At 39.5% G+C, this 12,614-nt stretch overlaps 1 protein-coding gene across 4 annotated transcripts in view; it reads right to left on the reverse strand.

Annotated features, from left to right (window-relative positions):
• Positions 1 to 9,924, reverse strand: part of LOC306819314 (3',5'-cyclic-AMP phosphodiesterase 7B-like) — a 116,702-nt gene extending 106,778 nt beyond the window's left edge. For 2 of the 4 annotated variants that reach the window (XM_079336867.1, XM_079336866.1), the window contains exon 1: positions 620 to 1,722. In XM_079336867.1, coding sequence (XP_079192993.1) covers positions 620 to 932 — 313 coding nt within the window. In that variant the 5' untranslated portion in view covers positions 933 to 1,722. Of the gene's footprint in view, positions 1 to 619; positions 1,723 to 5,873; positions 5,935 to 9,058; positions 9,147 to 9,540; positions 9,687 to 9,757 lie in introns of those variants that run through there. The other 2 variants (XM_079336869.1, XM_079336868.1) reach the window with 2 other exon arrangements.
• Positions 9,925 to 12,614: the final 2,690 nt, after the last annotated feature.

The following is a 12,614-nucleotide window of genomic DNA, read 5'->3' on the forward strand; positions in this document are numbered from 1 at the left end:
TATCAGAGAGACACTGTGTCCACCTGTGGTAGACTCCAGACGGACGGACAAAGCTCGGACTCATTGCGTCATGTCAGTGTCATCAGTGCAGCTGCAGGACAGCAGATGGTATGTTTTTTTTTTTTTTTTTAAATAGATCCTCCTACTTTAAAGCCAAAATCCCTCATTTCGCTTAAATGTCCACCCAGCTGGGTGTCTGAACTGCCCTGAACCGAGTCTCCACTCACATAATTTACGGAAACACACACGATTGTAAACAACGACCGGAGGCGTGTTTTTTTTTTAAGGGATAATCAGTCACACATGCACACAGGCATGGAGTATAACTTTCAAATTGAAAAACAAAAACAAAAAAACAAACAAACAAAAAAACAATCAAATAAAGTTCCGAAATGCTTTTTGTCAAAGCTGTCATAAAAAAAATAAAAAAAAATCATACACATTATATTTGAGTTTTTTTTTTAAAGTGTCATATGCTATCTGTTTCCATCCATGAATGTGCTGCCATGTAGCATACACCACTGCTGGGTCACACAAAGAAGACATACAGTACACTTAACATTAATCATTTATCAGAACCAGATTCCCATACTTGCTGCATGTATTATAGTTGAGTTACCTTCCAGATGAGGACTTGTGTCCTCCAAGTCATGTTTTATCTCCTCTACTTCTTCTTCTTCCGCCACCCAAGTGCTCGCCGGACTCCCCTCGGGATCTAGTGGACCCCCCCTGCGAGCCTTCCAGGCTGCTCTTAGCTGCCGTATGAGAGCAGGAAGCTCCAGGGCCAGTGACAAACCCCCGCAGGTAACTGGAGGCATCCTGAGAGGACCCCAAACTGGTGAGCGGGGAGTCTCTTCAGGACATACCCCGACCCCAATACCAGAGTCCCGCATCCTCAAATCTGGGCCCCAAAGTCCCTCCAGCACTGGCATCCTCTCACCAAGAGAAAACGGGCAGATGACAGTAAAGAGGGGGTTGAAGGACAAAGAAAGTAGACAGCGAGTGTGAAGGAGAGACGGCGGAGAGGAAAGGCTCACTGTCAGGTAGCCATTGGTGAAGTGGAGGAGAGAAGGAGATAGTCGCAAGTCGGATGTAGGACAGAGAGAGAAGACTGTCGGTGGAGAGTGAATCAGGAGCAGCGAGGAGAGCGGAGCAGAGGGACTGACATGTCGCAGAGCAATGAAAAAGATGCAGTGAAAGGAAGCAGAGAAACAGAAAGAGGTGAGAGTCGGTCTCTTTTCCTCTCTCCCCCAGCCGGCGGCCACTGACGGTCTGCTCCCTCCCTCTGCCGCATTCTCTCTCCCCGCTACAGTCTCGCTCGCGCCAGTGTTGTTTTGGAGTCTGAAAGCCCCTCCCCTCTCTGCTCTCTCACACACTCTCTCACTCTGCCCTTATGCCAGTACAGCTACAGCACACACTTGAGTGGAGAACTATGGGGCTTCAGACACCAGCCTGTGTCTCGTGGTCACGTTGGTAACACAGACTCACGCCTTCCAAAAATGGGTTCAATACTAAACTACTGCAACATGAATAAATGACTCTAATGACCTATAGCACTTCTAGCGTGCATGGTGCCTGTGTGTTTTAGATCACAATCCACACTTTTAGGTAAACCTGCTCTGAGGGTTCTTTATCTGGTTACCAAACAGACTGATGCCTCTATATGAGCCACCAAAGAAAAACAAGACCACTGCAAATACGACTCCTATACAGTTATTATTAATGCATGGCACTGTTCAAGGCATGCCGACCTTAAGTGCCGTTATTTAAAATGTCCACTTCTTGCACATGTGCACGATAGGATCAACAAAGACTTACTGTGAAATTCCTGACAGTAACTTTAAAAAGCACATAAACAGACATAAAACGCCATGAAGCAGATTTTAGTTATTCTATCAAACAATGACTGGATTAGGTTGAAGTCAGGCTCATTAAATGTTAATGTAGTGAGATGTCATTGTCAGTCTCACTAGTAGTAGTAGTGTTTTGTTCTTAATCAGAGAGAGCTTGATTTGATTTTTGGTTTAAGTTTTTTTTTTTTTTTTTTTGAAGTTCCTCTTACAGGAATCAAACAAACATGAAGTGAAGCAGGCGACGGAGCTTCATGGTGAAGAGAGTTCTTGTATTTTCACATCACCAGATTGGTAGCAGAATGTGGCAGGTGGTCATACGTCAAGAGAGGTGACGATAGACGCCCACCCTCTTCCAGTTCACTGCCCTGTCGACGCCTTCATTTGACAGTGTGAGCACCATTGTGTTATTCAATTTCGGAGTAAGGAGGAGGCCTGCAGTGCCACCCTGCGTTTGTGTCAGACGGCGTCTTTTTGACCTGCCGCAGTCTTTCTGAAAATGTCGCCGTCAATGGCAGAATTTATCGCTGACTTTTTATCATGGACTATTTATTAGGACGTGTGCCCTCTTGGCCAGGTTACCCTCGTTTGATCTCGATGGGTTAATTACCTGGTTAAATAAAAAAAAGATAAAAATAGAAAACAACTTTAAACCACGTTTTAGTCATTTAATAGTGCAATCAATTTATGCTCCCTAAAAATGTGCAAAACAATTGGCCGGACTAATTTTCACTGTGACACCAATACCGCATGTCCTCGAGCAGATGGATGGATACAAGAACATTTGCTACCTGTTTCGAGTGCTTGCAAGCAAATGAAAACTGCACGGGTGTTAAAACACATTGCTTACTAAACTCTTTAACTGGAAGTGAGCCTTTATGCAAAAAGCTGTTAAGAACACAGTAATTGTTCTTCCAAAAGTCTTTTAATTATTTGACTTGTTGTATCGTCTACAAAGTGGCAGCTTCATCATACATGCTTTGTCCAAACTAAAATTTAAATCAATAATCAATCAAATAATCGCTGTGCATCGTTTTCATTGAGCCTTGATCAAACAAGCCCTGGCTTGTATTTTCATTAGGGTGACTCACAAACACTTGTGTTTTCAAGTACACTGATACATCGACTCTTTGTCACGGGAGCAGTTTCCAACACAACTCAGTCTGCTCACATGTAAAACAAAGAACATGCTGTGGGAGAGCCTTCAATGACACCTCGCATTCAAACACTTCAGCCCAGCTGTATGGATTAAGCGCTGAATCCTGTCCAGCCAACGAACAGAAGAAGAGGAAGAGGATACGACTGAAGGAGTTAACTGAATGGATGATTTTTTAAAAGAAATGCCAAATGACAGAATAATTCATGTTATAATCATGATGACCACTGCATGAAAACACGAATGAATACCAAAAAAGAAAAAAGCGTCTGTTCTTGCTCTAGCTGTGCCCTGCAGAGTCGAGTACAAAGAATGGACTCAAATGAATCAGTTTTAACTTAGATGAACTAAAGTAGAAATCAAACACTCCCCTCTGTTTTCCTTAGAAGTCACACACATTCCCCAGAGGCTTTTCTGTGACTACTGAAAAACCAGAAATTAATGAACGGAAATTCAATTATGTGAGTGTAAAGTGGATCAGATCTGAGTGTTTATCTCGACATGAATGCTAGCATCAAGGACTGAAAGTACAACCGTGATGTTTTTTTGTTTGTTTTTTCCGAGGCAGCGCTCCCTTGAGTTACAGTCACATGCTCCTGACACAAACGCACACAGAGGCACAGACAGAATCACAAGCCTTGAACGTCACACAAGAAGTGGTTTGCAAAAAAAATATATGATTAGACCAATAAAATAAGATTAGAGAGACATAATGTGGGAAAAAAGTGAACATCTCGCGGTGAGACAAAATGTACAGAATGTTTTACAGGATAAAGCACAAGGGCTTTGTATTCAGTGCAATCTTGTTTTGTTACAGGAAGTATCAGGGGCCGGCACTGCGAAGCAGGACTTGAGGTTAGCAAGGTAACCCTGGGTTTTCAGTCCTACGAGGGTCGTTCACAACTTCTATCTTTTTCATGCCCTTTTGTCCTTTCCTGAATTTGTTGCTGCAGCTGTGTAACTTAAGACTTTAGGAGCCCGTTTCTCTTAAATGATTTCATTTTGTTAATATTTGACTAGAGTTTGTAGATAGGACGATCTGCTGATGGCTGACGCAGTGTTGATTGTGATAGGTTAAATGGAGCTAACTCCGCCCTTTTCAGTTAACGTGCTCTTGGCTACTCTGGGTTTACTTCTCAGGTTGATAACCAGCTTCGTAGGACTGTTGAGCACGATCTCTAATGTTAGAGTTAGTCAAGCCAGACCACCCATCAGACCCTGGGTATGTTGAGCTCACTTGGTAGTGCAGGCCCCTGGTTGGTCATAATAAGGATGTTAAGGCGCTGCATTGACTGTGTTGCTCGATCACCTTGTGTTTTGGATTTTGTAGTGCCGTGTGCTACCATACAGGTATTTGGGTGGCGATGTTGTACTGGAATTGGTGGGTTTGACAGTTTCGACAAATGTGGTTTTGTTGTGGTACTTGATGGTGGTCTACTTGATGCAATGGTCTACTGGAGCTCGGTTGTGTTTTGGATCTCTTGTGTCGTTGTGGTTTGTGCTATCATTGTATTTGGGGATTTTGTGGTTGAGTTGTGTTAGATTTGGTTCTGTTGTTATGATGGTTAAAGACATGGTGGAATGTGGGGTTGATATGTTATTGTGTTGTGGTATAATGTTGTGCTTAATGTTGGGTGTTTCTGGGTTTTTCATTGTGTTAAGGTATTTGGGTGATACAGAATGTAGTTGTGTTGTTTGTATTTGTAGTGATTTTTCTATATGACACCTATTGGTTTCCAGATTAATAAAGCTGACTGTCTTATTGTGTATTTGCTTTTAGTTTCTTTAACAGCATTCTGTTATCAGGGCCAACATAGCCAACATAGCTATGGGACCTGAGACAACCAACAAGGACAAAATCACACACTGGACTGACTTACTTAAAAAAAACCCAACAACATCCAAATAAAAACAGTGTGAGAATATTAAGGGCAATAAAGCAGTGCTAAGATTTCTTATTCAGAGAATATTTGAAAAAGATGTGACAGCGATTTTAAAAATACAGAGGTGGTGACAAGGTCAAAGAGTTAAAAAGAGAAAGATAACTGAGTTAATGAGGTCAGTGGGAGCCTGGGTGAGTACATTTGGGAGTCAGCCAGCGGACACACACACACACAGACACACACACACACACACACAAAGAGTTAGAGAACAACAAAGATTCAACTCTATCCTCTGCACTCGAGTGATGTGTGTGTGCAGACTCTTATTTTTGATTCTCTCTAATGATGCCCCTGGTCACGTTTTCTGGCGGGTCAGTATCTAGAAGTGGGTCAGCCTTTGACTGAAATGGCCTGCTAAAAAAAGGAAGACATGTAAAGTGTTTGTATCTGTATCATCTCTGCCTGTCTGTGTTTGTGCTTGTGCTTGTGAAAGCATGGGAATGGGTGCAGGGCATTTTTGTGCAATTGAATTTTAACCCCCGAGCAAAGTGTAGCTTTTTTAGGTTTTGTTTGCTAACCATGCACAAATATTTCAGGGAACTTTTAAACAACTTGTAAATTAAAATGGAACAAATAACTTTGGCCACAATTAAAGGTCAGAATTATTGAGGTTTAAACACAGTTAGGATAAACAGCTTCTTTGTATGTCTCTGGCCAAGACACCCCTTTTAAATGGTAAAACAATGTTAGAGGTAGAGTACACGATGGACTTCTTTGGTGTTATGAAACATACTGTATTGAGCCATATCTGTACAGTGTGGAGCCTCAGTGTTTAACAGAGATTACACTGTGCCAAAGGTTACTGAAAGCCTTAAGCCTGGTTTTTTAAATATTTGGACATCTTTTGCACCATCACTTTGCAGCTGCCTACATATATTAACAACCTTTTGCACTGAGGTATTCAGGTCAGTTAGCTTTTCTTACCCAGCATGCGAACTTGTATGGCATTCTGCTCCGACCTTTTAAATGCGACTGCTCCACACCTCTGTGACGGAGAGAAAGAAATAGAGGGAGACATAGAGAGAGAGAGAGAGAGAGAGAGAGAGCAGCTGAGATTACTATTACAACACCCCAAAATACACTCAGCTATCAAAAGAGCATCAATGAACCTCGATAATAAATAGAAACTGTGCAAAAAGTCATGGTGGCACTCTCGTTTGGAGAGTTCATTACACGAACACAGGCTGACCTCTAGCAAACGGATGTGTTGTTCGGCCAACCTGCACTCAAAAGTCTTCCAAATCTACAGCCGTTTCCAAAATAGATCCGTTCTCTGTGAAAGAACCGTCACTAAAACGTGCATGGATCAGTCTCTTTTTACAATGAGACCCACTCATTTCAAAATGTAGGACACTACTCCCTGTGAAATTGTTTTCATGTTGGTGACTAAGAAAATGCTTTAGTGAATTTGGCGTCAGTGGCATCTGCCGTTCCAGAAGCGACATGTCTCTGCGTTTGCCAAGCATTCTGATTAAGTGGGTCAGACAGCATACTGCCATAAGCTGGCATTGATTTGCACATTAATCACATTACAAGCCTGCATAATGTTGGTCCTTATGGTCAAGGGGCCTGAAGTCATCATTTGGAAGATGAGATTGTTTGAAGTTCAAGCCAAATTATTTTCCTTAAAAACAAAACAGTCACAGACATACTACAATATAATCATAAAAAACAGGGCAGTAGGTCATATACAATCTTATCCATACAACATTTTGTATCTTTATGTTTGAAGGTGATAAAAAGGTAAACACAACCCCAATAACCATGACTTTAAATTGCAACCAACCATTCTTTTTAATCATTTAATTAATCAATTAATTAACATTCTTATCATAATTATTTAAAAGAAAAGTGCTCATAGCAAGGCCCACAATGTGTCTTTTTCCTATTCACAACACCATCATATTGAGTAAACGACTAAAGACTTTAGCAATTCCTATTTGGGGCAGATGGAAATGACAGTGTTTGTCATCTCTAGGGCTGTGTATTAACAAGGAACTGGCAATTTAACACATATCAGGATACAAGGACTCAATGTCATTTAAAATATTCCCATTAACACAAACCAAGGGATTAGAGCCACACAAATCAATCCAAACCATCAACTAATTATCAGTTCAATGCTTTATATTTTCTGTTGATCTACAAACGGACTTATCCACCGATTGTTTCTCCAGATATCTATCAGCCTCGTGTGACTTCTGACTGGACAAGATTTGTATCTTTTTGACAACAGTCATTAGAGGAGTAATCTGAGCATGGCACAAATACTTTCCATCAAGCTTAACGCGTCAACATCTCGCCTATGTCTTTCCAATGCCTCAGACTTACTGTAGTTCTTCAGCAGTGTAGTAGTTCAGTTACAAGACCGAACTATAAGTAAATTTAACTAAGTAAATTTTATTTATATAGCACTTTTCGCAGGCAGGGGCCACAAAGTGCTTCACAAACAGGGTTAAAACATCACAAGCAATATACAGACAGCACAAAGATCATAGCAGCCCTAAAAGAGACTAATTAAAAGCCTGGACAAATAAAAACGTCTTCAGTTGACTCTTGAAAGTGTCAACTGAATCAATTGAGCGCAAGGATGGTGGAAGTTCATTCCAGAGGCTCGGAGCAACGACCTGGAACGACCGGTCACCTCTAGTGCGAAAATGAGCTCGAGGGACCTTCATCAGGTTCTGATCCATAGACCTCAGCGCTCGCATAGGGGCGTAAGGCAAAAACAAACAAAAAAACTAATAATAATAAATAAATAAATAAATATAATAATAATAAATAAATAAAAAAATAACTCAAAGTTATAGTCAAGTTAAGCTGGATTCAGCTCTATTCATAAAAGTAATGCCTATGATGTTTCTTGATTGTTGTGTTAGCATAGTGGAAAAGAGTGAGGGGTGACTGGCACTGCTGCTGACTTGATGGACCCCCCCCCCCCCCCCCCCCCCCCCCCCCCCCCCAGAGGAAGACAGTCATAGAACACAGTACATTTGAGGGGGAGGATTTACATCAAAATTAGCATGCTGTTGTTTACCAGCGAGCAGGAAATGGGCGGATGGAGACAAACCAGAGGTAAGACGATTCACTCATCCCACATGGTTATATCATGTTTACAGGATGCCCTCTTTCAAATGTTTTTTTCCATGAATTCTCAGCTCTGTGCTTATCTTTTTTCACCTTAAATGGACAGCTCTCTATTCAAGTGCATACACTTATCTCTTTGCTTATGGCTAGCTTCTGTCAAACTGATTACATTCAGCAGGTCTGTCGACTGTCTCCTGCATGTTCCCAAGATCCAGCAAAAAAAAAAGAAAAAAAAAGAAAAACTGTATATAATTCTGTCTTTAAAAACTTTTTTTTGTGTGTATGAAACGCTGTAATGGTGTGTGTATAATGGAAGGAAACCTAAAAAAAAGAAAGAAAGTGTGTTTCTGTGAGAAGTAAAACATGTCAGTGTAATTTTCTGCTGGTTATAGTGCACACTACTACAGCACACTGTTTACACGTAAATGTTTTAGAGATGTCCCATCATGCCTTGAGCTGAACTGCAAGCCAAATTTGTTGTTTAAGTTTCAAACACGCACGTTTGTGTTTTTACTGTGAGTTCAGGTGTATTTGTATGTAGTTAACTCTTCTTTTGTGTTCTGACTGATTCATTAGGGGACTGTTTCTTCATTTATTTCTTTACCTGAAAAAGGCAAGTTGAGCTCACATATCCTAAACAAAATGTCAATCAAGGGTTTGATATTTTCAGCTGTTTGTATCCTCTTTATTAGGATATATTATAACAGTATGTTTTACCTATTTGTTCTGAAAATGAGTATTAACACATCGCACAAACTTCTAATACAAAGACAGTGGGCAGATTTAAGGGAAAATAACAACAAAGAAAAGGAAAACAAGCTTTGGAACATGAAACAGTAAAAAAAAAAATGCTTATCCAAAATCTTAGATAATAACCTGTATATGGTAAATAATCCAAAATACAATTAATCCATCACCATGACAATTCAGCATTAAGATATACGTCTTTGTGTAAATGTAATTTATATGCATAGCATTTTAACTCTTATACTGTAGCATATCACCACATTCAAACCCCTTACCTAGTTTATAACGTACAGTAGTCCACTATAAGGGCTTACTCCATTGCACCCCTGCCCCTGTGGTCTGCAGTATTCTGCAGGCTGGATGCTGTAAATCAGTCAATACACTGACGTGACACACAGCAGTAATACAGGAGGCCTACTGTATTCATGACTGCAGCTTTTATGTGAGCCTCTATATGAACAAGTCTGCACCAAAAACTATCAAAAAAAATTAATAATAATCAAGGTCACTATACTTACTTCCCAGGATCAAAACATTACCACCTCATTCAAATATAGCTGCTAAAATAACAACATAGACAACAGCACATAACACTGACACGAGTTCATTTAAAACTCATTGAGCAACAAAGACACTTTAAAGGTCCTTACTATGGAAGTAACATTGTTTTTGTTAGCTTTCTTTACCCAGGCCTATTCCGAAACAACTGTTTATGTCCTGCGTGTCTGCGTAGAGTGAAGTGTGACATGCTACATACCTCGACCATTAAACTGGACATTTAACCATCGTGGCCGCTCGTGGACAGCAAGTGAATGCGACGGAATCAGGCGCGTGCAGAGTGTTTTCATGTCACAGGAAGCGCACGAGCGAGCCGCATACAGCAGGACGAAAGGTGACAGTGTCCTGTCCTGTTTTTTATTTTTTAATCAACTGACTGGTTCATCCCGTCCGTGGTTGTGTCTGGCTTCACTCACACTGTAGGGACAGAGTGGGCTTGTCAAAAGCCAAGGTGACGTTAGCTTTCCCCCGTTCACAGCTCCTGCTCGCGTGCCGATGGTGTGACTTGATAGTAAGCGCCGCAGAGACAGGAGAGGGAAGATGCTGCTACAAGCAACACAAAGGCGGGACATTTGAGGGCTGGACCAATCAGTGCTGGATAAAACACAGCTTTCAGGGAAATTGTCAGACAAGTTTAACTGCATGAAAAACAGGTTCAAAACCAAAAGAAAAAAAAAACACTTTAAAATCTGCTGAATATTCTCATGACCACAGCTAGAGACATGAGGAGCAAGAATCCATTGAACATTTCTTGTCACCTGTCACATATTTTTCCAAAATAAAAAAAAATAAAAATGACAAAAATATCTAAGCGTCTCTGTGCAATTTGAGCAAAATATACCTTTTATTTTGCTCATAAACTATACAGTAAAATCTGCTAAAAATGCTCAGGATTAAGAGCCATAAACATGAGGAACGAGAATCCATTGAAAGTTTCACATCACCTGTCACACGTTTTTAAGAGCATCTCTATAGCCTTTTACAGAACCGTTTTTTAAGAAACTGTTTCCTCAAAATCTTTTCCGTAAAATAATTTTAAAATGTAGAGACTATTTCCATTTTTTTTATTTTGTTTTACACTTCTTGTTTAATAGCAAGTTAAAATACGTCGACACATGGACAAGATTTACACGTCGAGTATCTTTGGGCTCTCAGACTTAAGGAAAAAAACCCATCAAAAAGTCCCGGTGTCCCACTGAAGACTAGTAGAGGAGCAAAGGGACCATTTTTAATCTGCTTCTTGACTCTTTGTGCTGTTTGTTGAAGTTACAATGTATGGTTACAAAACGCATGCTTGTAATACACGTTGTGACCACTAAATGGAGGTGTTGGCTCAGATTGCTGCTTTACTCAACAATCATTCAATTAAAATGATAAAACCTCAAAAAACAAGTCTTTGTTATTATTATTGTTATACTGCTAACAGTATAATTTATCATATCATTATTTAGGGATTTTATATTTCAAAATATGTTAATTTCAGTGTATTGAAAGTACATTTACACTTTGATATATGAGAAATTTCAGTTTCTTATTTACTATAAACACTGTATATTTGAATTTCAAAAAAAAAGAAAGGTTGTTAAGGGTAACCTTAAAGGGTCTGATTGTTATGATCTGTCATGATGCTGTCAGTAGTTCTGATGACAGAGAAGTCAGCTCAAATGAGAATCAAATGAAACGGAGATTTCCTCCTCCATCAGTGAAGCGTCACCTCTCTGCTCCTCCCTCTCCTCCCCAGGAAGCACCTGCAGGCCTCCTCTTATTCATAGCTGCATACAAATGAAGAAGTCACATGTCCAATCTCTTCAAAATAATGAAAATGTTCTCATATACCCTTTTAAAAGTGTATTTAGAGAGTCAAAGCATATAACCTGCATCAGATACAATACTTCTGAAAATATGAAGAGAACAAGTGATTGGAAATCCAGGGTTCCATAAATTTCACACTTGAATATGTTAATCCTCATGACTACAAAATGGGCCAAGAAACAAATATATTACCTTAAAATATTTAAACATATTACAAATATGACCTTTTCATGTTTTGTTCCGCTCACGTTGCCCCAAATGAAACTCTTGAGTAAGAAAAGACTTTTTCTTTTCGAGACCAACAAATGTGACAACCTTTAGATTGAATCAAAGCTCCTCCTGTCAGTCTCAGTGTTGTATTAAATGGTTCCTCAGCACCTCCTCATCCTCCAAAGCTTTTAATCTGTCACCAGTGTGCTCACTTTCCCAGTTCCAAGGCTATTCTCAGCTCACACTGACAACATGTTGGGTATACCCTGTGCACTCTCATCACTGCTCTAACATGGAAGGAGGCAAACATATTGATCTAAATTAATTGTCAACCCACCAACTCATAATTTCCAACTTCTATTAAAAACAATATTGTCTTCAAATATCTTTAGTTAATTGTTTTGTTTTGTTTCCTATTCCTATATGGTGAGTTGTATGGTCCTTATATGTGGTGATATACAACTGTTACTTTTGAAATACTGTCAGTTTAATCTTTACTATAGGAAGCTGACTGTCTAGCTCTATATAAAATAATGAGGACCATCTTTATATAAAATACTGACATCTGCTGGAACAAACTGGTAGATTGTAGGCCTACAATGACTAAAACCTGTGTGCTGTGTGAACAGCTTGCTCTGCATCAGCAGCAGGGTGTAGATTATATACAAACTGGATAAGGAATTTGTGAACTCTTAAAACTGTATTTTTTAATCACTCTAGTGTTTTATTATTCATGTTCATGTTTTATATTGTACATGATCCTTTACAAATGAAAAACATTACATTAAAAGTAGTTATAATAGTAATAAAAGTACCAAAAACACAAAACTCAATTAAAAGTACCAAAAGCAATAAACTCAATAAACGTTTACATGTTGCTGTAGTTGTAATAATTTGTGGGAACTGTGTTCTTGCTGTTTGTTGTAGAGCCCACAGCTTCCTCTTCCTCTGTACACTTCAACAAAGGTGTAAATATTCTCAAACTTAGAGAGGTTTATTCAGGTATTGACTTTCTGTGCACAATAGCAATTAAAAGAACTGGTGGCTTCACTGGTACATAGTAGATGTCACTAACACAGTCACTAACATCAGTTAAATTTATTTTAATGAAAAAATGTTACATTTATGGAACAGTCTTTTTACATAGGGGTACAAAGTAGTTTGTTTGAGCCTGTAGAAGGTCAGGTGTTACTTTCATTACCTGTTGTGACTTGCTTGTGTCAGAAACTGAGATGACTTCAAAGAGCAGGA

Source organism: Symphodus melops (genome assembly GCF_947650265.1).
Source record: "Symphodus melops genome assembly, chromosome: 1".
NCBI classification, from domain to species: domain Eukaryota; kingdom Metazoa; phylum Chordata; class Actinopteri; order Labriformes; family Labridae; genus Symphodus; species Symphodus melops.